Source organism: Ornithorhynchus anatinus, chromosome 1 (assembly GCF_004115215.2).
Source record: "Ornithorhynchus anatinus isolate Pmale09 chromosome 1, mOrnAna1.pri.v4, whole genome shotgun sequence".
NCBI classification, from domain to species: domain Eukaryota; kingdom Metazoa; phylum Chordata; class Mammalia; order Monotremata; family Ornithorhynchidae; genus Ornithorhynchus; species Ornithorhynchus anatinus.
In genome coordinates this window covers 129,353,688-129,379,042 of record NC_041728.1, presented here as the reverse complement: position 1 = coordinate 129,379,042, position 25,355 = coordinate 129,353,688, and the positions used below count along the sequence as shown (strand labels likewise).

The window sequence follows — 25,355 nt, the reverse complement described above, 5'->3', positions numbered from 1 at the left end:
TAAAATGGGGATTAACTGTGAGCCTCACGTGGGACAACCTGATTACCCTGTATCTACCCCAGCACTTTGAACAGTGCTCTGCACATAGTAAGGGCTTAACAAATACCAACGTTATTATTATATCCTGGGGGGAAAGGGGCTTTCTGACTTCACTGGGACTGTGACTGGAGGAGGAGGAGCAGTGTAAGTTTCCTTTGCAGGATCTGCATCCTTATTTGGAAACCATCATTTCTAGGAGTTTTCTGTATTTCCAGTCATTGCAAGTGGCCACGCTTCTACACCCAGGAGAGATGAAGGGCACCGTGGGGGGGGGGGACGGGACACCAAGTCACAGCTACGCTAGCACCCTCCTAAAGGTAAGAGACAGCACCACTCTACACCAGCAACCTGTCTCTTTTGTCATCCCCCCTTTCTGGGTAGGGGGATGGGAAGGAGGCGAAGGAAAAGGAGATCTGCTTGGCCAAGCAATTTGGTCCTCTTTACTGAGGCCAGGAAGGTAGATGTGGTTCCCAACTGCCCTCACATAAAACAAAAGAAGTTGATGAGCACCTGAGAGTAACAACTTAGAAAACAGAAAGGCTCTATTCTATACTGACCACCCTGGGTCAGTGAAGAAGGTAAGCACGGTGAGATACTGGCTCTAATTCTTGGAACGCTGCAGCAGGAGAGGGAGGACTGGCGAAAGCAAAGAAAGGGAGATCACAACAACATCTCTATCCAGCCTTTTGAAACAGTTTCATTCAGCTATATTTTCATCACAGGAACAACAACAACAAAAGAGGGTGGGTTTTTTTTTTCTTCCCCCATATCAGTCAGGCAGCCCAATACAGGTCTAGAAGGGCATCTATTCAACAGATCTGTGTGAACACATCATCAGACTACCTGAAACCAACACACCGCAGCAGTTAACACCTAGATGAGGAAAGGCGTTTAACCAAAAGAAAAAAGACAGTCCAAAAGAAATAACTGAAAAGGTTGTGCAGTGCAGCTCAAAGCCTAAAATGTACCCAAAGTGACATCTCAGATTTCTAAGTGCTAACTACTCAGAGCCAGTTGAATCTGGAAAAAAAAACAAAAGATAAGCAACTGTTTTGAACAAGCTCTTCGATTCGGCCCCCAAAACACCATGTGTCCTTTGGCCTTCGGGTTTTTGGTTCAGGTGGGTGTTTAACCCGGGGATCCGCCGCTAAATGAGTGCTGGGGAGTCTACCTGAGTCCTCAGCTTCAGCCAGTGCTGGCCAATGACGGAATCAGAGCACGGGTTCGAACGTGGGTTGACTAGGCTTGGAACCAAGATCAGCCAGCAGTGGCATTAGCTCAGAGTGCCCGGAAGACACAGCTGTAGAGTGTCATGTCGGAAAGCTGGCTAATACTTCCCTGATTTTGTGTCTCACACACATGGACAGATCCCCAAATTTGGCAACCCTGTTTAGAGTGAACACACTGAGTGCTTGGGGGAGGGAGAAGAACTTATATAACAGTTATAAAAATAGCAGCTCAAATATCCATGTGGTGAGAGGCTTTTGTGAAAGATTGTTCTCTAGCAACCATTTTTTTTTTTTTAAATTCCCTGAAGTTTGATTGCTCTCTTCTTGCATGAAATGCAGAGAAATGCTAAAGGATTGTGAGGCCTGTGATTCTTAGCCTTTTTTGGAGTCCCTGCTCATTTTCCTACATAATTAATAAGCATGCAGTTCATGCACAGAGTTGCTCGGCTGGCTTATGGAGAAAGCTCAGGCAGGGGAGAGGTGATAGGAGCTTTGAGAGCCCAGGTTTCGATTAGCGCTTCCTGCCTCCCAAGTGACTGTACACCATCCCTCCCTCCTTCCTAGGGCCGGGCGTGACAGACCTCATTACCTCCTGGCCTACCTCCTTGGTCTCGGTCTACGTTCATTCCACCCCGCGCTTCCAAAAATATATTGCTGGTAAGTTCGAGTTTCGGCTTAGAAAATATATTCTTGAAACGGGCCTGTTTTATGTTATCTAAAGATAAAGCATAACAATATAGGTTAAGTACAACTATTTAAAATACGGTCACTGCGTGTTTTATGATGGATTCTCTGGGTTCATGGGACATTTCCCCCAACACGACGACAGTCTTAATTTGTTTTCCATCATTCTCACATGTGCAATATCTTTTATGAAACCAACAAGCTGATTTAAAAAAATACACAATGGCAAGGAAGGGCAGCGACCAACACTGTAGCTGGACTGTTCCAGTGCCCACTGGTAACACAGTATATGCTATGCTGAAGGTTCACCGGACATCTGTGAACATAAACATGGAGATCTAGGCTGGTATTTATGCGTAGAGAGTAAACGTCACATTTGAGCCTGTATTAATGCTTCGTAACCTCCCTTTTAGGGCAGGAATCAAGGCAGGGCCTAGATTAGGGAAGATGTCGGGCTTTAAACCTTGCCTGAAAAAGATAGTGCATGACAGAAGGACTAGAGAAGTTACCCTTTAAAACTGAAAGAGCAATAGTGGAGAGCCATGGCCATCTCTCCAGGTGTACAATATTCATTGCGAAGCATGCCTTGATTAAATAGCTTTGGTAGTGGTCAGTGTGTCTGGAAGTAGGTCTTAGACATCATTGGGGTTTCTGCTACCCTGATAATTCGCACTCAGGACTCTTCGGTGATGTGGACTCCGTACCTTGACCCCCTCTGGAGCCCGTCATGCACTGAGAATGGGAGTCAGGATCTCCCGGGCTGGTTGGGACTGTCAGAGTTGCACGGGGGGCTTCTGAAGTGCCCTTTGGGCTCAGAGGGGAGGGAAAGGGAAGAGGAAAATCCCAAGAGAGAAAAAAGAGGGTGGATGGGTGAGGGGCAGGATCCTGATCTATTGCAGGGACCCTCTTTGAGTCAGTGACTAAGAACCTGCATCACCAAATGATCATTTGAGTCTGGGGACTTGAAACGGCGATCTCAAATTTGAGGGCAGGGAACATTCGAACAGTTTCTAGGGTAGCCAGGACAATTTAGTGCAACTTTGCTATTCCTCCGTATTTACTGAAGAAAATATTATGACATGATCCCTCGGGATCATCTAGCTGTGTCACGCTCTCAGCAGCAGGTGTGTTCCACCTGCTCCAGGGGGCTTGTTTTCTCATCTCTCAGGGAGATTATTCAGGGCAGCAGAGCACCCTCATGCCCATGCAACGAAAGGTTTCTCACACTTACTGAAGACAGAGCTGGGGAGAGGGCAGTGATGCAGCACTCCAATATACTCTGCTTGTTGCTTTCCTCGTATCTGCCACGGAAAGAGCCGGGAATCAGCAGCACTGCATGAAGAGTGGAAGGGTTGACCTTTGTACACATTAAGCAGAGCAGTTTCCCTTTGGTTAGGGGTGGGTGCAAGAAACATGCCAAGAGACCAGTCCTATTTAGTACCAACTCCTCCACCTCCTTCATCCCAGCCCTTAGTCTCCGCGCTCGGTCCGTCCCTAGAAGTCATAGGTCACGGCTCAGGATCGGATAGAGGTCATTGCCGGTTCCTACTGCCCAGCTTCTTTCGGTCTTTGTTTTGGTTGCGTTGGCTGTCGTCCATCTTGTGAACTCTGAAACACTCCTTGAGATTCTGTGACCTTATCTTGGGGTTCATGATCTCCTCCCCCATGGAGCTGGGGAACCAGCCTCGTTCCTGGTCATGAAGACGCTCCCCAAAAATCCAGCCTGAGAAGAGGGAAATAATAATGTTGGTATTTGTTAAGCGCTTACTACGTGCAGGGCACTGTTCTAAGCACTGGGGTAGGTACAGGGGAATGAGGTTGTCCCACTTGAGGCTCACAGTGTTCATCCCCATTTTACAGATGAGGGAACTGAGGCCCAGAGAAGCGAAGTGACTTGTCCACAGTCACACAGCTGACAAGGGGCAGAGTCAGGATTCAAACCCATGACCTCTGACTCCCAAGCCCGGGCTCTTTCCACTGAGTCATGCTGCTTCTCTGGAAAGCAGAACAGGAGAGCAATGGAATCAGATGAGGAAGCTGGGGGGAGTCTTCTTGGACAGGGAAAGCTAATGATTATTTTTCCTTACTGTTTCTGAGTTTAAAATTGATCTTGAAGAGCAATTGGTAAACAAAATAATTCAGTAATTCATTTCCTCAATTTGGGAACACTCATTCAAAGTGGAAAATAGATATTTCAGTTTGGCCCACATTTCTGGGATGAATAAAAGAAACTGGGAAATCAACTTTTCTGGAGCAAGCGTGCCTTGTTTCAGTGACTAGCCACAAGGTGGGGACCGAGTTTCAAACCTACTCCTCCAAAGACCTGGCCCTCAGAACTCGATTTTGAAGCAATCGACTTCACCTTGATGTTTCCACAATAAATACTATTCTACGGCAACGTGTTCACAGTCAATGTGCACAAGGAGCCAATCAGAAAATCATCTAAAATAAAAGCAACTGTTATCAAATGCTCTAAAAACTGATTGCTTAGGTTTTCAGGGGTGAGGGGTGGCCTCAGGAGGTGGCCCTTTCCCCCCAAGGCTACCATCCTTCAGGAGAAGATACACCCAGGTGATGGGGCCCTATCAATACTGAGTGCTTACAATGTGCAAAGTACTGTACTAAGCACTTGGGAGAGTACAGTGCAACAAAATTAGCAGACAGGGTCCCTGCCCACAGTGAGTTTACAGTCTCAAGGGCTGGGAGCACTGAAAGGGATAAAGGGACTTTTCGCTAACACTCTTGCAACTGCATAATAATCAGGCTGACTACACTACGTGAAGCTTTAAACAGATAACTGAATTTTAGTTGCCTTGAATTAGGGACTTGGTGGCTTGCCTACCAACTCTCTTATATTGTATTCTACGAAGCATACGATGCTCTGTGATAATAATGATAGTACTGGTATTTGTTAAGCACTGTGTGCCAAGCACTGTTTAAAGTGCCAGGATAGATACAAGATAATCAGGTTGGACGCAGTCCCTGTCCCACATGAGGCTCACAATCTTAATTCCCCAATATACAGATGAGGTAACTGAGGCACAGATAAGTGAAGTGACTTGCCCAAGGTCACACAAGCAGACAAGTAGTGGAGCTGAGATTAGAACCCAGCTCCTCCTGACTCCTAGGCCCATGCTCTCTCTACTAGGCCATGCTGCTTCTCCACAGACATAAATGTATTACATTGGATTTTCCAAGCACTTAGTACAGTGCTCTGCACGTAGTAAGCAAGTGCTCAATAAATACGGTCGATTGATTGACTGGCAAAAACGGCATACAACAATCAGGCACCAAAGGTCTTCTCACTTTATCCTAGCCCTGAACTATAGGTGATTTGAGACCTATAGGGAGAGGCAGAACTGCCCAAACACTTCCCTTCCTTGAGCCCCTCCTTTCTCTCCTTCCATATGCTGGATTTATATACCACATAGACTATTCCTTCCAGCAGGACCTGGCTTCCCGCTCTCCTCCCAAATCCGGGTAAGACTGAACTGGGATCACAAGTGGAGACCCTAGCACAGTAGGTGCTCCATAAATACCACTGGCTAAATTGACTGACTGAAAAGGTCAATATTTAACTGCAAGACTGATTGAAACTAGTCTATTTTCCCATCACTCAGACCCATGTATCACTTTCAGTCAAATAACTCACTGAACTTCTGAAGAAGATGGTACAAAAAGTGATCTTTCTATGACAATATGACCAGGACCTACAGTTCCACGGTTCTTACCATCATCCGTCTTGTCTAGGATGTTCAGAATGTCTGCCAAATCCAGGGAGAGCTCATCAGGTTGTTGAGCCACATATGGATGGACACACTGCACCTGAGGACAGTCTGGCATTGGGAGACAGGGAGAGGAAGGGGGGGAAAAGAAATTAAATCACAAAGAGCTATGCTTCCTAAGTAATGCAAACCGTGAATCCTCCCGGTACCTTTACTGATGAATATATCCAACCCCTCAGGGGGTGGCGAGCGCTATTTAGAAAAACGGCAATACCAAATTCCTGTAGCAACTATAAAAATATTTCAATTCAGCGGGAAAGGTGGTTCTGTCCCCCAGGGAGGATCATTAGAGCGTTCCATAGGTTTTCCAGGCAAGTGGCTCTCCCGAGAGAGCTGTTGACAAAGGACGTGGCGTCTGAGTCTGCACTGTAGACTCCTACTCCAGAGACACATTTGAAGTTACTTCTATTTTCTTTCATTTTGTGTTCCAGACATCCTCGTCACCTTAAGACCTAGTCATTTTCCACACTGTAGTCATTTTTCCCTTTCACTATCACTGAAAGTCAGGGCATGCCTATTTACCAGAGTAGGAGACCAAGGTTCAGAGAGTTCAAGTGCCTTGCCCATGGACAAAAGCTGATAGCAGAGTTGTAGCACTTAACCTTTTGATTCTCAGACTTAGGCTCAGCATTATGGACTGCCCTGCAAAGACCCTAATGGTTCAAGTTTTGAGAAGAGAACACTTCAGCTCGTGAATGCTCAGAAGTTAGGAAGACGACTTCTTCCACTGGCATAAGAGTGTTCTTAATGATTTGGGAGTGGAGCTCTTATTTGGCACTACGGCCCCAATATGATACACATGGTTTTTGCCACACACATAGGATTTCTGAGACCCTAGGTTAAAAATGATATAAAAATATCAAAATTTATTGAACTCAGGCCGAGCCTATCTACCGCTGCTCACCACTTTCCCTGGATTGGCTGTCTTACCAAGTAATCTGGATGTGAAAGAAACAAACTTGGTTCTTCGGTTTGGGGCCAAGGAGGTCATCCAACGTTTCATCTCGCTCCTATAATAGAAAGGAAACATATCATATAATCATATAAACATATAATCACATCCAGTACGAGACACACACATCAAAAAGCTCGCCCAAAAGACTTCGTTTGTATTTTTAAATGTGGCATGCCAACTTCGCCCGCTTTAGGTTACAGTTCCTTAGTTTCTTTAGCAACCTGTAAAATGTCCACTACTGTATCTTTGGAAAGTTAATGTTAGAAGGATCTGTGAGCAATCCCTTTCAGTGCTCAATTCAAGTTCTGCCCAAAGAAACCTATTACGACAAATCCCTTCGTAGAACCATAACCGACCGGTTAAATGAAGTTTGCCAAAAAGGGCAAGCCCGTGATTCCCCTGAGTGAGGGATAACACAGGGACAAGACTGCCTTTTGTGTTTAGGGGAGGCAGGGGAGGGAATGAAGAGGAGAAGGTCACGGAGGACACCCAGAACAACAGGACTGCACATGCAGCAACTAAACATGCGACTCTGGAGTGCTGTTGGTAAAACATTAACAGCAAGTGAAAAACTAGGGGACAAGTTAGAAAGCCTGCAGCTGTTGCAGTTCCTAGAATTCCTGGAGTTATTATTTCTACTAATTCTCCCCCGTTCTAGATTGTAAACACAGTGTGGGCAGGGATCGTCTCTCTTTATTGCTGAATTGTATTTTCCAAGCGCTCAGTACAAGGCTCTGCACACAGTAAGCACTCAATAAATACTATTGAATGAATGAATTCTGTTGGCTGATGATGCCAACTGCATCCCTACTAGACTTTGAGCCTGTTGTGGGCAGGGATTGTCTCTATTTGTTGCTGAATTGTACTTCCCAAGCGCATAGTACAGTGCTCTGCACACAGTAAGCTCTCAATAGATGCGACTGACTGAATGAATGAAAATCCTCTTTTATACCTTATCTAGGTAGTTGACTGTGTGGCTCTGTCTTTATCATATAATATTTAGCCTGAAAGGGGACTGTAAATCTGAGGATCTGGGTTCTAATCCTGGCTCTGCCACCTACTTACTGTGTAACCTTCGACAAGTTATTTAACTTCCCTGGGCCTCAGTTTCCTCATCTGTAAAACAGGGATTCAATAATTGTTTTATCTCCTACTAAAACTATGAATCTCATATGGGTCAGAGACTGATCATCTTATCTCTACCCAATGTTTAGTGCAGTGCTTAGCACAGGTTCTTAACAAATACCCCTATTATCACTATTATTATTGTGACCAAACAGTTGCCACTTTATCCCACAGTTTAGAGCTGAAGTGGTTGGCTGCTATTGTTGTCCCAGAATAGTCACATGATTTGAAGCTACTTTGTAGAGCCACAGCTCACCATCCTAACTAGATTTCAGATCAGATCAGTGACTCAGAACTATCGATTTCTGATAACACTGTCATTTGCTAGGCTAGGTCAAGGGATAGTTTGGGAGAGGTAAACACTGGTTGGGTCCAGGAGCAGGAAAGCAACAGTTTGAGAGCAGTTTTCACTTGCAAAATGAAGTGAAGATTAAATTAAATTGTAAAATGTCCACTTCTGATTGCTGAAACTGATCGTTCAAGGCAAAAAAACCCCTCAGATTTGAAGCATAAATTCTCATAATGAGGACACAGAGAAGAATTGGGTCAAATGTGTAAGCGTTTACTCATGTGCAAATGTGTGCTCTGAACACAATAAGTGCTCAGTAAATATGATTGATTGTCTCAGTCTGTGGTGGGGTTGAAGTGACGGTGGGGGGGATTGCAGAAACATCTGTGATGTGGAAACAGAATTACAGTATTCACTACTCACTGTGATGAAGCCTTCAGCATGTAGCTGGCCTCCCGGTCATCTGCATTTTCAAGGAGTCTCAAGATGAAGACATTAGCCAGAGTCTGTCCCTGATCCTCCAATTCCTCCACTCTGAGGAGGCCACGAGGTGCTGAGTCAAATACCTGGTACCTGTCGCTAAGTACAAGAAACAAAAGAAGACCTGTCACTCACAGCTCATGGTGATCCTTTGCTTAGATAGTCCTGAGATGGCTGAGTAATGCACTATTCCAATAGAGCAGAGATACATTTACTTTGAAGTTTGAGATGGACTAATTGTTGTTGTCATTTTCTCACTAGCAAACTAGTGAAAAAGCAACAGGAGAGAATGGAGTGGTAAAAAACTAAGTAAACGAAAGTTTGTTCATACAATTGTATTTATTGAGTGCTTACTGGAGTGGTAAAAAACTGAGTAAATGAAAGTTTGTTCATTCAATCGTATTTATTGAGCTGTTACTTACTTAGGCACTCCTAGAAACAGTAGTGCTGCATTCCAGACCCTTGCAGCCCATCACAGCACATTTTCTGGTACACCAAGATTTCCTCCCACAACCCTTCCTCTTACTTGTTTTAGGTTGAGGGGGAGGGTGGGTAAGAAAACTTCCTTCCCTGAGCAGAGGCAAGAGGATGCTGCTTCCAGCTTTTAAGGAGAAAACTTTGCAAAATGACAAATTCTGACAAGAGTTTGAGTGTAGGCGGGCCAGAGTTTTATGCTAAAGGTGGCCATCGGATGGAAAAAAAAAAGAGGGAGGAGAAAGCAAAACTTTCTGTTTTCCAGATAGGTAAGGGACTGTGATGGAACTGTGCTCCTATAGAAAAAAAATCAATAAGAAACACTCAGTGTATATAGCTCTTATATTTGAGGGTGAGGGGATGGAAAGAGTTAATCCACATTGGACTAACAATTTTCTCTATACGATGTGCACATAACCGTAGTCGTTAGCTGAGCTGATCAGTTTGTCACCTACTGTGACTGTTGGGTTTCAAATCTACCTCTTGGCATTTTCCTGAAGCCTCTGATCAAGGAAAGCAGCCCTTCTCCTAATTGCCGAAAACCAGGCTGAATGTATACTGTCCTATTCCAGTAGGCCTCTGATTTGCCACAATGTTTGAAATTATTTCTGTCTTTAATCCCTCTACACTGTGAGCTCACTGTGGACAGGTGTCTACCAACTCTGTTGTACTGTGTCAAGCTTTTAGTACAGAGGTAAACACAGAGTAAAATTTATTCATTCATTCAACTGTATTTATTAATACTGCTTAGCGTGTGTAAATATAGATTTATACCATTAGTGCTGTGGGGCGGAGGGTGGGCGGAAGAGCAAAGAGAGCAAGTCAGGGTGACCCAGAAGGGAGTGGGAGATGAGGAAAATTAGGGCTCAGTCTGGGAAGGCCTCTTGGAGGAGATGTGCCATCAGTAAGGCTTTGAAAAGGAGGGTGTTATGGGGAGTAATTGGTTTGAGGAGGGAGGGCATTCCAGGCCGGAGGTAAGGTGTTTTTACTGACAAAGCTCAGTAAAAACAACTGATAATTTAAATCATTCTGCTCTCACTGCTCATCTAAGCCCTATTTTGATTCAGTGACCAATTAGGTCTCCTGCTAACACCTGGATTCCCAAGTCTATAGGATTTTAGAGCTCCCAGAGGACAGTTTGAGCACCAGGGTCTCCCTCATCCAGAGAGAGTGACAAGAAAATCTCCTCCCACCCCCTACCCCACAGGGTGGGTGGGAGTCACTTTCACCAGCTTTGGAAATTGGGAAGATTGTGGCAGTTTCTCTTTAAGAACTATTTACCTGGTGCAGTTTGCTGCTGGAAAATCATGCCCCTTCCCCCCATTTAAAAAAAAAATTACACATTTTCTGATGATCACTTTGAGTGACCTTGTTTTTGTTATTGATTGGATTACATTCTTGTTGCGTATCCCCTCCTACTTAAATCATGAGTTCATTGTGAGGCAGGAGCCGGGCAGGTTGATTTTACATTTCTTCTCACATTTCCCGCCCCAAAGAGCTGAGCTGAATGCACTGTTGGTGATCCTGTCTTGCCATTTGATGTTAGATAGGGTTACTTAGTAACAGTGGTGGAATTTCTCTGGATTCCCTTTCTGTGATAGTTCTAGGTCTCACGGCCCTACAAAATATCAGATTGTATTATGACTGCAGACCCATAGTTTGATAGTCTCCCACATGACAGGGTGGCCTTGAAGCTCAATGTGGGAAGGGAATGTGTCTGCTTATTGTCTTACTGTACTCTCCCAAGCGCTTAGTACATTGCTCTGTTCTAGGATTGAATGAATGAATGAATTAGTACTCCATGATGCATGGATCATCCAAGAAGACTGTTTTACCTCAAAGCCAAATTAAGTTCTGTATTACCAATGAAAATCTTACGTTGTATTTCTGGCTCCTCAAGCGCAGACTGGTATATAACTTGCCTTCTTTGGGTTTATTGTTAGTTCATAATACTGTGCTGGCTTTGCAAAGTAATCCATACCTGTAAGATGTCTTTCTGAATATGCACCTTGGAGGAACAATCATAGAAAGCCTTAGGGGAAATTATCCAGGAGCCATTTTAAGGAAGTTTCCTGGAAGATTAGAAACTTATTTTGGCAGAGTTCAGGTCCAGTAATGCTTTGATAAGGTTTGCAAATAGAATATAGGAGTCCTTGGGTCTGTGGGGGTTTGTACAGCTGTGAATTTCTTGGTATCTTAGTACTGTTCATGCAAATTTCTTACCTTGATTTATATCCCCATTAATAGCTTGCAAAATGCCATATTAAAGAAAATCTGTGTTGAAGTATGCAGTGTCCAATGCTGCTTGCATTTTTGCAACTATTTCTTTCTCACTGCCATACTATATATATACAGGCTCACACTGTCAGAAGAACAGACCCTAATTCTGTAACAGTGTTCTTTCCAAAACATACTAAAAACACACACTCAGGCAGTACTGAGTGTATTATGTTTCTTATTCTGCTGCAAGTAGACTGAAAAACAGCATGGCCTACGGGACAGCCCACCGGCCTGGGAGTCAGAACTTCATTTCAAATCCCCGCTCTGCCATTTGTCTGTGTGTGTCCTTGGGCAAATGACTTCACTTCTCTGGGCTTCAGTTACCTTTTCTGTAAAATGGGGATTAAGACTGTGAGCCTCATATGGGACGCAGACTGTGCCTAACTTGATCGGCTTGCATCTGCCCCAGTGTTTAATATAGTGCCTGGCACATAGTGAGCGCTTAACAAATACCATTAAAAAAAATCTGAATCATTGTCCAATCTGTCTTGAACATATCACCACACCAAAACCATGGTTTTGGTGAATGCTTCTTAGACAGAATCTTAGAGAAGCACCCATCTGTTCCTGAGGCTCCTTGCTCCACTAGAACTGCTGCAGGATCAGAACTTTACAGGTATCTCCATTCTCCGGTGAACTGGCCATAACTCGGACACATTCCAAACTGGTCCCGGCAGTACACCAGTTAATCAGGCAAATGGTCGATACGGATCTCCCTACCTCTCCCCACACACCTGCAGTAACCCATATGTATTTCATGTTCTCCTTTCAAATATGCCCTAATCAATGAAGTGCCATTACTTATTTTGGGATCATGTCCCTCATTTGAGAGGGAGGAGGTGGTGTTTGTCATGGCAAGCAGACAACTGGTACATTCGCTAAATGGGAGAGATCAAAGGGCAAACCGTGGGCTATCTTCACAGCACAGTAGTCCCACGACAGCCAAAACCCCACCAGCCAAAACTGTGAATTTTTACTACTAAAAACCTTGCAGATAAGCATTCCTGGTTTCACAAATATAAATGATCACTTAAAAGCCCAGTGTTCACATCTTCAGCTGGAAAAGATCAGTGTTACCATTCCTACTGCTTCCTAAACCGAGGTATATGAAATGTTTATAAGCTAATACTGGGCAAGGTTAAGTGCCTAGAAACCAGAGACATTCATACCCTGGCCAGGGCAACTTTCTCATCATGAACCACTCATCCACTCTTACTCAGATCAATAGAGTATGTTGATCAATCAGTGGTATTTACTGAGCACTTAGTTTGTGCTCAGCACTATACTAAGAGCTTGGGAGAGTTTGAGAAGCAGCGTGGCTTAGTGGAAAGAGCGCGGGCTTGGGAGTCAGAGGATGCAGGTTCTAATCCCGCCACTGCCACCTGGCTGCTGTGTGACCTTGGACAAGTCACTTAACTTCTCTGTGCCTCAGTTACCTCATCTGTAAAATGGGGATTAAAAGTGTGAGCCCCACGTGGGATAACCTGATTACCCTGTATCTACCCCAGCACTTAGAACAGTGTTTGGCACACAGTAAGCACTTCAATACCATCATTATTATTATTACTCTATAGCAATACAAAGAGTGACTCAAGTTTTAATCAGTCAATGGTATTTGAGCACTTCTTTAGTGCAGAGAGCCTTACAAAGGACTTAGGAGAACTCAGTACATTAAAGAGCAAAATTCTTTAACCCAAAGATCTAAACTGTTGATATTAACCTTACTGGTAACAACAAGAATTCAGATTGGCTTTTTCAAATCACGCCCTCACAGCTGAATTGCACTGACAGTGCTGTCTTCTTTGCATATTTGAGGAAGACATTTTTGAGGGTGAAATTCATCTATGAGGGCGAGTGTGACTGTACGGGCCAATGAAGGACATCCTATCCCTTCCTCGTTCTGCTGTCATGACTGATGTTTGCCCTACAAGGTTCTATTTTCACCCTTTCTCTGTCTTTTGTTCCTAACAAAGTTTTTTGCTTAAAAACAGCCTCTCCTTTCTTGACTGCATTACAGTCTGCTGGTCTATCCTTGACAACTGACACCAGTTTTCATCTGGGATGGAGACCCTGTTTGAGATTTTGTGTCCTTAAAAGGAATCCTCTGCCCTCCTAAAGTGGCAAATAAGTGGAAAGCAATCTATAGTATTTGCTAAGCACCTACTCTATGCCGAACACTACAGTAAGCATTTGAGAAAATAAAACAGAGGTAGACAAACATGATCTCTGCTAGTGGAAGAGAGACACAAAATTTACAAACAAGAGTAAGAACATTTCATCAATTAGGCATCCATAGTAACCCCTAGCACTTTCATTACTACTGACAACCCTTAGAACTTTATTATCAATTTACATTTAAATATCAATAGTCAATATTGACTAATTACATCAATTGACTATTGACATCAATTATCAATAATCAAGCTATCATTATGGGTAACTTTGGAGTATTGCTATCCATTTGCAGATAGCTTTCCCCTCATTCAAAAAAGGTACTGTCTAGAGCAATGTTTCCCAATGGTTTTGGTTGGAGGCCTAAAATAAAATAAAATAAAATAAAAAATAGTGGCCCAGGGGAGAGGCCCAGTTCCCTACTCCTTCAAAAATCCTATGGGACTGGGAAGCCAGTGGATATTCAGTCTACTTGGTTGTGGTGAGGTTCTTATTTCCACAGGTTTCCAATTTTTATTTGATTCCCAAGGGCACAAGCAAGTTCCAAAGACAGCCAAAAGCTGGAAATTTTCTAGGTACACCAGGGAAATTTTAGCAGTATCCTGTTGAGAATCATTTTATGTGACCACATGAGGATTAAATTAAAACAAAAACAAAAGCAAGTTAAAACCATACCTTTCACATTTTGGACTCACCCGGGAATTTGCCTACAGATTACAAGAAGGTCGTTGAACAAGAACAAATAGATTTCTCTGAAGAGTTTCTTCGTGCGGAGGGTACGTGATGTCTTAGGGCCGGCCATCTGCTGCAGTTCTCCCTGCTTTAGCAGCCAGCGTGAGTGAGAGATGATGGGTACAGACTACATGAGAGCAGGAGAGAGGGATTGTGTGTGTGTGTGTGTGTGTGTGAGAGTGTGTATGAGAAAGAGAGAGAGAAAGAGAGAGGGGAAGAAGATTAAAAAAATCCAGGAATCAGAATAATTGCGACTCCCAAAGGAACATCAGATAGCTGGCAATTAATCACCGAGGGATCAGAACTTGGAGGACTATTTATGTCATTATGGAAAAGTGGGATGGGGTTACTATAATGAAAACAAACATAAGGATAGCTTCGGGTCTTATTAAAATAGAACCCTAGAACTGTATCAGTTAAAGTACCGTAACACCACCCCAGTAAACCTAACAGCAAACACACTGCCCCTCTCTCTCTATTTTACTGCATCATAGTATAGATGAGGGAATGTGGCTCAGTGTAAAGAGCCTGGGCTTAGGAGTCAAGGGTCATGGGTTCTAATCCCGGCTCCACCACCTGTCAGCTGGGTGACTTTGGGCAAGTTGCTTAACTTCTTCCTGCCTCAGTTACCTCAAATGTAAAATAGGAATTAAGACTGTGAACCTCATGTGGGACACTGTGGTTACCCCATGTCTGCCCCAGCACTTAAAACAGTGCTTGGCACATAGTAAGCACTTAACAAATACCAACATTAGTATCAGAATGATAACGAAGGACATGTGACTAGGCTATCTAATCAGCTTTTTGACCTAGGAAGGGTAGGATATAGAGTCCTCAAAGAACCAAAGCCCAAAATAAAGGAGACAGTAAATCTAATACAGTTGAAAATAATAACAATAATATTAAAGCTATTACTATGTGTCAAGCACTGTATAAAATGTGGGGTAGATACAAGATAATCGGTTCCCACATAGGGCTCACATTCAAAGCAGGAACGAGAACAAGTACTGAATTCCTGCTTTGCAGATGAGGGTATTGAGGCACAGGGAAATTAGGTTATTTGCCCAAGGTCACACAGCAGGTAAGTGGAGGAGCCATTAGAACATCAATAATACCAGGTACAGAGTGAGACATTCACTCGGTGCTCAAGAAGTGCTTGCGATAACAATTAATATGAAGAACACACTAATATGAAAGGGTCTTCTAAATCCTGAAATAAAAGTGAGAGCAAAGCATAAACTGCTCTCTGAGAAAATACAAAAGGGAATGTTTAATGCCATTTTATTGGGGATAATTTAGATTCGGATTCTGCCTAGAGATTAATGGGACTAAGATGTCTATTTCATTCGGGGACTCAGTAAGAATTTATGGATACCTTGATCTTAAACTCCATTTTCTTCTGAATACTAATCATCTGTTCAGTCCGACTCATCTTCCTAACACCCTCGTTGCATGCCTTCACCACCTGGAAAAATAAAAGCAGGGAGAGAGCAAAATAAGTGCTATATATGTATATATAAAAGTCTCAACCAGCAGGGTTCCAGATGCCCTCCGGACATAAAAACAATGGAGAGGCCCATTATGCAGTGAGAAAAACTAAAAAGATGAGAATTTCTAATTCTTACTCTACTGATAAGATTTACTGAAAAATAAACCAAACCAATAAATGCCCCCTCAGATAACCAAGTTTTTACTTTTGACATTGTAGTCACTTTGGAAATAAATCCCACAATCTCTGACACTAGGTTAAATCTAGATTAGGTTAAGGGTGCAATTGGATCCAATCCTTTAAGTTTGTATCACTAACTGAAGACTTCTTTACCTAGGGATGGCTCCCAAGCAACTTTTAAAGGGAAAGAGGGGGTAGTTTGGATTCAGGAGGCCTGCCCAGATTAAGCCCTCTATCCTCTGACTCCCTCTCCCTTCTGCATCAGCTATGCACTTTGGGCATTTGGTATTGTGGAAGTACAGTGGTCTAGGCCTTGCATTATCCCTTTCTCATTCAACCTTTCCCTCAGTGCTGTTTTGTTTCTAGGCTTGATTGTCTCCTACCTTGTCTAAGCAAATGAGAATAACTAGAGTCCTTTGTTCTGTCCTATCTAGGTATCTATCAGGAAGTTTCTTGAGACAGAAGAAACCGCATGCATCAGGATTTCTAACCTGCTTATCACAAGTGTTTGCCTACCAGATACTTATAATGGAGACAACCAGGCAGGCCCTAATAATTACCCCATGATGTAGAATTTACCGCTGTTTGTATTAAGGTATATATAATAATCTGTGCTCTTCGATCACGTGTGAAGCTAGGATGCTGAACCAACTGTAAAGAAACCCTGCATTGTTTAAAGTTGAGCTGGCCTTGAATAACAGAGGAAACTGCTCATCAACCACCACTTCCTACTAGTGCTAGAACTCCTCTCTGACATACCCTTTTGAAGCACAACACTAAGTCCTTGAAGTTTCCTTCCACAGTATCTGGCCCACCCTCAGCCCCATAGAACTTAGGTATATATCCGTAAATTACTTATATTACTGTCCATCTCCCCCTGTAGGCTGTAAGCTCACTGTGGGCAGGGAACGTATCTATCAGCTCTATTGTATTCTTCCAAGCTATCGTAGTTATTGAGCACTGTGTGAAGAACACTTTTTTATGTGCTTGGGAAAGTACACCATAACAGAGAGGGTAGACACATTTCCTGCCCATAATGAGTGCATGGTCTAGAGGGGTAGGCCAATATAAATAAAAGTTACAGCTATGTACATAAGTGCTGTAGGACTAAGAGAGGGGTGAATAAAGGGGGCAAATTTAAATGCAAGGGTGATGCAGAAGAGAGTGGGAGAAGAGGAAATAGGGGCTCAGTCAGAGGAAGGCCTCTTGAAGGAGATGAGCTTTTAATAAAGCTTGGAAGGTGGGGAGAGTGGTCATCTGTTGGATAAGAAGAGGGAGAGTATTACAAGTCAGAGGCAGGACATGGGTGAGAGGTCGGCAGTGAGATGGATGAGATTGAGGTGCAGTGAGTAAAGGTTGGCAATAGAGGAGCAAAGCGTGCAGGCTGAGTTGTAGAAGGAAAACAGAGAGGTAAGGTAGGAAGGGACAAGGTGACTGAGTAAAGCCAATGGTTGGATGCAGAGGTGGGCATTTCTAAGTGCAGAGTACTGTGCTCTGCATACAGTAAGTGTAGACTAATTGACTCAGGACATTCAACCATTAAATTGTTTCAAGGGTCAGATCCCCCCAAACTCATCAGTGGAAGTCTGGCTAAAAGGTAAGGTAGCATTAGAGAGTATGGAACATCATCATTTTAAAACTTAAAGGAAAATCCAAGTCCCCAAAATGCAAGTAGAGAAGAAGGGAAAAATAGAACTCTTTTCCAACAAAACTTTCTCCCTCACTTCAAGAGTTCAAGAGCAAAAATTTCTCTTGAGACATAGGAAATCGATCATTTGTATTTACTGAGCACTTACTGTGTGCAGAGCACTGAACTGAGCACTTGGGAGTGTCTAATATACCAGAGTTGATAAACATGTTCCCTGCTCACAAGAAGCTTACAGTCTAGAGTTAGGGACTCTTCCCAAATCAGCTGTTCAATTATAGCTCAGGCAGAAAAAGATCAAATCATTACCATTCTTATCCTGTCTACTTATGATTTAAAAAGTCAAAAATTCTAGTTTAATTCCTCCACAGTGCATTTTCCCCATTCCTGAGCGTGTGCTGTTGGCAAGAAACAAGGCAGCTGGTCAACTTCAGCCACTTCAAATTCATCCTTTATTATAAAAAACTCTACCCTCTCTTCCACTCAGCATCACAACTCCTTCTCCCTCACAGAATCCCATGCTCATTTACACCCATCAACGATTCCAAACCTTTTACTCATATTTCCAGTGTCCCCCATCCTCTATCTCATCCCGATATCCTTACCAAATATTTTGCTGACAAAAATCAAAATCTCCAGTGAGGTATAAGTCTCCCCTCACCCAAGTATCACCTCTTCAGTTCCCTCCCATCCCCACTCTTTCATCCTTCTCAGCCATCTCTCAAGAGGAGATCTCCCCACCTGCTTTCAAAATCAACCCCTCCACCTGCTCCTTGTACTCCATTCCTTCTCACCTGAAAATACTTGCACGCTTTCTAACTTTCACTTCCAACTGTGCACTATGGTGGCTCCTTCTCCGCTGCCTTCAAACATGTCCAAGTCTCCCTTATCTTCCCACCAAACCACCCAGTTCTGTTGCATTTTCCTCCTCCCATTTCTGTCTTAACTCACTGAATGGTTTATATAGATGCATTGACTTTACTTCCTCTCCTTCAGCTCCCTCCTTGATTTTCTACAATTTTTTACATCTTTTTCTCTCCTAAGAAGGTTCTTTCCAAGGTCATCAATGACACAATGGGGAAAAAAAATTAGCAAAATAGCTTCAACCTAAATGTTTCTGTCCTATTCCAAAAAGAAGAAATATTTGAAAAAAATATTGGAATTCTAAAGCTGGAAGGGGACTGAAAGATCCTCTTCTCTTGTCTTTGCAGCCTGCTGAATTTCTTTCCCGAATTAAAAGAAAAAAGTCAACAGTTCAGCTTTTGATCAACATGTGGTTTGCTGATGGAGACAAAATGGGTAAGGAAACAAATCCAAGGAACAGGGAAGGGAAAACCCCCCACAAAATAAAATGCCTTCTGGTGCAGCACATTTTATGCATAGATTTGATATTGAACCAATGACAAACTAATGAGAACATGAAACTTAGGTAAATGTGTAAGCCTGCTTTGTCTCAATCTTAGTAGGCAAATGAAGCACAATAACCTACAGAGCCAAAGCGACTCTGTACTGTGATTCTGGAAAATGTGAATAAATATGAAATTAACTATGAAAAATGGGTCTCCTTGACATTTTGATATTTGGATTGTATTCCTTCTGTCTTATCCTCCTTTCATGTATGATTTTCTCCCCAGTTCAGACCTGAGCTTCTTGAACAGGAAACTGGTACCCTGCAAAAGAATCAAGAGCCAGCTTCATTTTGAGGTAATCCAAACTCAAGCCAATTTCTGGACCCACCTTCCCTACTTCTAAGTACTTTCCAAACCTCAATTTCCTCCTCTTAAACAGTAATTGATCACAGGTTAAATTCACCCTGTCCCCTGGAAACACCATCAACATGGTACCATGTAAACCCTGATATACCGATACAAACTGATAAATGCAGATTTGTGGAAAGTTGCAGACACTCAGATTGAATCCCAAAGACACTCAAGTTCCAGGCATAGAAAAAGTCTATCTACACAGAGAAGCAGCAGGCCGAGTGGAAAGAGGAGGGGCCTGGGAGTCATAGGACCTGGGTTCTAAGCCTGGTTCTGTCACGTGTCTGCTGTGTGACATTGGGCAAGCCATTTAACTTCTCTATACCTCAGTAACATCTGTAAAGTGGGGATTAAGACTGTAAACCCTAAGGGGGACATGGACTGTATTCAATCTGATTAGCTTGTATCTACTCCAGCACTTGGAGTGCCATAAATACCACTAAAAAAAAGGACTGATGCAATAGTCAAGGTGGGATGGCACAAATGCTTGGATCAGCAAGGTAGAAGTTTGGATGGAGGGGAAAGGGTAGATTTTAGAGATGTTGTGAAGATAGAATGCATCATGTTATTTAAGAGAATCAAGGAGGATGGAACTGTGGAATTAAGAGAACCAAGTGAAACCAGGAGTTAGAGGTCAAGTTTTGCAGGTGGGAGGTAGAAACAGAAGTGGAGCAACTGACTCACCTATTTTAACTATCATATGCTGATGTTGCTCACGTTTTGGAGCATTCCTAACCAGCAGGAGGAAGGAGAAAAGAAGCTAATCTCATCTTGGTATCTAAAACTCAGCCTCCTCCTCCCAGTTTCTATTTTTCTTTAAATGGAAATGGGACAACCCAAGGAAAATCACACCAGGTGACACTAAACTGATCTATCATTCTAACACCTGTCTGTCTGTCCCTCTGCTGTCCTTCTCAAAGAATTTCCTGGGCTGGAATTTCACTTTCTTTAGGATTCAAAATATAACTTTTATAAATTACCTTCCTCCCTCTCTCTGCTCCCTCTGACACATCCAAACAAATACACCACTGCCACCCATCACCCTGAACCTTACCTTCACATATCAGAACACGAGCGATTATTGCCTCTTAGGGAGGCCACAGTTACAAACTGCAACAAACCAACCTCTCAGAAGCAAATAAATTCCACCTCTACATTCCCAGTGTGCTGCTCTTACCTGACAACCCTCCCATTATCTTTTCCATTTTGCTATTATTACTTCCATCACCCCAACCCAACTCCTGACCTTAGCCCATCCCTAGTCTCTTTATAGCCTTTATACAAAACCCCATTTCTGCTGTTATTCAGAAATCACTGGGCCGAGTTAAATGCCTTTGAATAACTAAAATCACAGACCTAAAAGCATCAGGCACAAATATTCCTTTCTTCAGGCCTGTCTGAACCATTTGTACACTTCAGCCACTGAGGGGAAAATGTCTTAATTGGTGGTACTGAATTAATACTGCTGAAATGTAGAAATTAAGAATAAACAATTAAGATACACATTTGCTGAATCAAGAATTAAAGATGTATATTTCAGTTCTATTCTTGAAAACGTTTTAAAGACATGCTATTTTCAAAATGTTTTTCCTTTCCATAAAGAGAGAAGCTCAGTATTATCTTGGATTATGATCTAGAAATAGGAGTTTTTTTTCTCTTGTGAGTCTTACATTGCAGCATCAAAGCCTAGCAACGTCTGTTTAGGTGTAGTTAGGCACAACTGTTGAGATGAAAATCGCCCTGATTCTATTTGTTTCCATTTTAGAATTTGCTGTGTTTGAGGGGGCAAAGATAGAGGTGGGTGGGGGGGAGGTTGGGAGGAAGGTGTGATTCTTAACATCAAAGAAACTTAAAACCCAAACAGATTTAGCCAAAAAACAACCCCTCCCCCCCACTTCAAAATCCATAAATGGTATGCTAAACTTCAGCCTCCTCCCTTAGGACATGAGATCTCTACAAATAGAAAATATCCCTACTTGTCCTTAAGGAGTGCCAGTAGGACCATGGGTTTGCCAAGAAAAATCTCAAAATCAAAGGCATCTACCTCAATCTCCTGGGAATGTACTCCAAATCTGTACTCTGCCCTGGCAATCTGTGTGAAAATCACTTGCATAATTTCATTGTTCAAAGATACCATCAGGTCTCCTGGGACAGAAGCACCATGCTAGCTTTAGTATTCTTAACTCATAAAAAGCTCCATTCTATGAAACTGTTGAACTAAGCCAAATGGTTATTTTTGCTCAGAAAATGAATTCTTCCTTCTCACAGACCTTTGGTTGCAGATAATTAAACAAACTCTTGTATGTTGTCTTCAGGTTCAAAGATGATGCTATCAAGGGTGAGACAGTCAGACTATGCAACTATGGCGGAGACCAGTGAAACAAATGGTATTTGGTACTGGCCCAGAGCAGAATAATAATAACAAAAATAATTATGGTACTTAAGCAATCATTTGAGCACTTACTCTGTGCAGATCACTGTACTCTGTGTTCATTCATTCATTCAATAGTATTTATTGAGCGCTTACTATGTGCAGAGCACTGTACTAAGCGCTTGGAATGAACAAGTTGGCAACAGATAGAGACAGTCCCTGCCGTTTGACGGGCTTACAGTCTAATCGGGGGAGACGGACAGACAAGAACAATGGCAATAGAGTCGAGGGGAAGAACAGCGTGGAGAAGCAGGGAGAAGCAGCGTGGCGCAATGGAAAGAGCACGGGCTTTGGAGTCAGGGCTCATGAGTTCGAATCCCAGCTCTGCCACTTGTCAGCTATGTGACTGTGGGCAAGTCATTTAACTTCTCTGTGCCTCAGTTCCCTCATCTGTAAAATGGGGATTAAGACTGTGAGCCCCATATGGGACAACCTGATTCCCCTGTGTCTACCCCAGCACTTAGAACAGTGCTCTGCACATAGTAAGCGCTTAACAAATACCAACATTATTATTAGAAGAACATCTCGTAAAAACAATGGCAACTAAATAGAATCAAGGCGATGTACAATTTATTAACAAAATAAATAGGGTAAGGGAAATATATACAGTTGAGCGGACAAGTACAGTGCTGAGGGGATGGGAAGGGAGAGGGGGAGGAGCAGAGGGAAAGGGGGAAAAGAGGGGTTAGCTAGGGAGAGGTGAAGGGGGGGGGGGGTAGAGGGAGAAGAGGAGCTCAGTCTGGGAAGGCCTTTTGGAGGAGGTGAGTTTTAAGTAGGGTTTTGAAGAGGGGAAGAGAATCAGTTTGGCGGAGGTGAGGAGGGAGGGCATTCCGGGACCGCGGGAGGACGTGGCCCAGGGGTCGACGGCGGGATAGGCGAGACCGAGGGACGGTGAGGAGGTGGGCGGCGGAGGAGCGGAGCATGCGGGGTGGGTGGTAGAAAGAGAGAAGGTAGGAGAGGTAGGAAGGGGCAAGGTGATGGAGAGCCTCGAAGCCTAGAGTGAGGAGTTTTTGTTTGGAGCGGAGGTCGATAGGCAACCACTGGAGTTGTTTAAGAAGGGGAGTGACATGCCCAGATCGTTTCTGCAGGAAGATGAGCCAGGCAGCGGAGTGAAGAATAGACTGGAGCAGGGCGAGAGAGGAGGAAGGGAGGTCAGAGAGAAGGCTGACACAGTAGTCTAGCCGGGATATAACAAGAGCCCGTAGCAGTAAGGTAGCCGTCTGGGTGGAGAGGAAAGGGCGGATCTTGGCGATATTGTAGGGGTGAAACCGGCAGGTCTCGGTAACGGATAGGATGTGTGGGGTGAACGAGAGAGACGAGTCAAGGATGACACCGAGATCGCGGGGCCGAGAGACGGGAAGGACGGTCGTGCCATCCACGGTGATAGAGAAGTCTGGGAGAGGACTGGGTTTGGGAGGGAAGATGAGGAGCTCAGTCTCGCTCACGTTGAGTTTTAGGTGCCGGGCCGACATCCAGGTGGAGACGTCCCGGAGGCGGGAGGAGATGCGAGCCTGAAGGGAGGGGGAGAGGACAGGGGTGGAGATGTAGATCTGCGTGTCATCTGCGTAGAGATGGTAGGAAAGTAGAGCAGGGAACGTGGCTATCTGTTCTATTGTACTCTTCGAAGCACTTAGTACGGTGCTCTGCACACAGTAAGCTCTCGATAAATACCACTGATTGAACATAACAGAGTTAGTGGACACATTCCCTGCCCACAGTGAACTTTCAGTCTAGAGGGGGAAGCTGAATTAATGTCAATTAATACATAACAGATATGTACATAAGTGCTACGGCGCCAAGGGGGTGGTGAAAAAAAGGGACCAAGTACAAGTACAAGGGTGACGCAGAAGGGAGTGGGAGAAAACGGAATGAGGGCTTAGTCAAGGAAGGTCACTTGGAGAAGATGGGCCTTCAATAAGGCTTTGAAGGTGTGGAGAGTAACTGTTTGTCAGATATGAAGAGGGAGGGTATTCCAGGCCAGAGGCAGGATGTGGGTGAGAGGCGGTGGGGAGATAAATTAGATCGAGGTACAGTGAATAGCTTGGCATTAGAGGAGCAGAGTGTGAGGGTTGGGTTGTAGCAGGAGAGCAGAGAGGAAATGTAGGAGGGGGGCTGCGATAACAGCGCTAACCACTGTTCCAAGTGCTTGGGTGGATTCAAGTTAAGCAGGTTGGACACAATCCCTGTCCCTTCTGGGGCTCACAGTCTAAAGAGGAAAAAAACCAAAAACATTTAATCCCCATTTTACAGATGAAGAAACCGAGGCACCAAGAACTTAAGTGCCTTGCCTAAAGTCACATAGTAGGGAAGTGACTCTCAGGCCTATTGTTTTTATACTAGTAAAAACATGTAGGCTCTATTACTTGGTCCTCTTGTGGCTAGTGGCATGTGGAGTGAAGTGACGAGCTGCAGTATGTGGTCAAAGAACTGCGAATCCATAATTGGCCAGGAATTGTCTCTATCTGTTGCCATATTGTACATTACAAGCGCTTAGTACAGTGTTCTGCACATAGTAAGCACTCAATAAATACTATTGAATGAATGAACTGTCTGCGAGCCCTTGAACACCAGACACCACTATATAATAGTAATAATAATTAGGGTATTTGTTAAGCGCTTACTGCCTGCACCAGGCACCATACTAAGCGCTGGGGTGGACACAAACAAATCAGATTGGACACTATCCCTGCCCCACGTGGGGCTCACAGTCTCAATCCTCATTTTACAGATGAGGTAACTGAGGCCCAGAGAAGCGAAGTGACTAGCCCGAGGTCACACAGCGGACAAGTGGCGGAGCCAGGATTAGAGCCCACGACTTTCTAGGCCACTGTGGGGCACTCGCTCCCAACATAAAAACCACTGGGGCTTTTGCAGTTCATAGAATCTAGTGCTAATTGCAGAGCCCAGGGTTGGAATGTTATGAGCTTATGGAAATGACGAACTGTGGAAATCAGTTTAAGTGCAGAAATTTTATTTCACCAGTTTTCAAAAATTATCTGTTTCAAATATTCCAGCCATTGCAGTAAATTAGCATGAATAATGGCAGATTAATTTCTTCAATATTCAGGCTTTGAAGTTCAACTGGTGAAATCTTGACTTTGAAATGCAATAGCTTTCCTAAACCAATGATGACATGGGTGATTCCCTTTGCAAATGACCAAGCTTACCGTTTCTAATTCCTTGTGAGCATCAAGTGCGGTGCATTCTCTCTCTGATCTTTCTTCCACCTTTTTGAGGATATTCTGAAAATAAGAAGAGTTTAACTGAATTCCAGTTAAGGATTGGCATCAAACACACCATTAAACCCTCAGTAGTTTTCCACTCCAAGATGGAGTGAGAGAAGAAAATGCTCTTCCTGGTTAAAACTGAATCTCAAGCCTCAGTGGAGGGTGTAAAACCCTAGAAAGAGGCAGTTAAAATGACCAAACTGGTGATGCTTACAAAAATAGTTCTGAATTGTGAGGCATGATAAGTGTCTCTCCTGAGATAGGTATAAAATTTGTTTGGTGCAGAAATGTTCAAGCACTGTATTCTGTGGAGTAATCTTAATGGTAGTGAAATTTTCCATTGAATTTCCTTAGTGCTCTGCACACAGTAGACCCTCAA

General features: G+C 43.5%; 1 protein-coding gene across 1 annotated transcript in view; it reads right to left on the bottom strand.

The window, feature by feature from the left end:
• Window positions 1-712: 712 nt before the first annotated feature.
• The window catches only part of NGEF (neuronal guanine nucleotide exchange factor), a 58,614-nt gene continuing 33,971 nt past the window's right edge, over window positions 713-25,355 (bottom strand). Inside the window, exons 7-13 of the mRNA XM_029064225.2 lie at window positions 24,917-24,991; window positions 15,620-15,709; window positions 14,208-14,371; window positions 8,530-8,685; window positions 6,668-6,747; window positions 5,684-5,788; window positions 713-3,675 (exon numbers count right to left, since the gene is read on the bottom strand). Of these exons, the coding sequence (XP_028920058.1) occupies window positions 3,485-3,675; window positions 5,684-5,788; window positions 6,668-6,747; window positions 8,530-8,685; window positions 14,208-14,371; window positions 15,620-15,709; window positions 24,917-24,991 (861 nt within the window). The 3' untranslated portion in view covers window positions 713-3,484. The remainder of the gene's footprint in view (window positions 3,676-5,683; window positions 5,789-6,667; window positions 6,748-8,529; window positions 8,686-14,207; window positions 14,372-15,619; window positions 15,710-24,916; window positions 24,992-25,355) is intronic.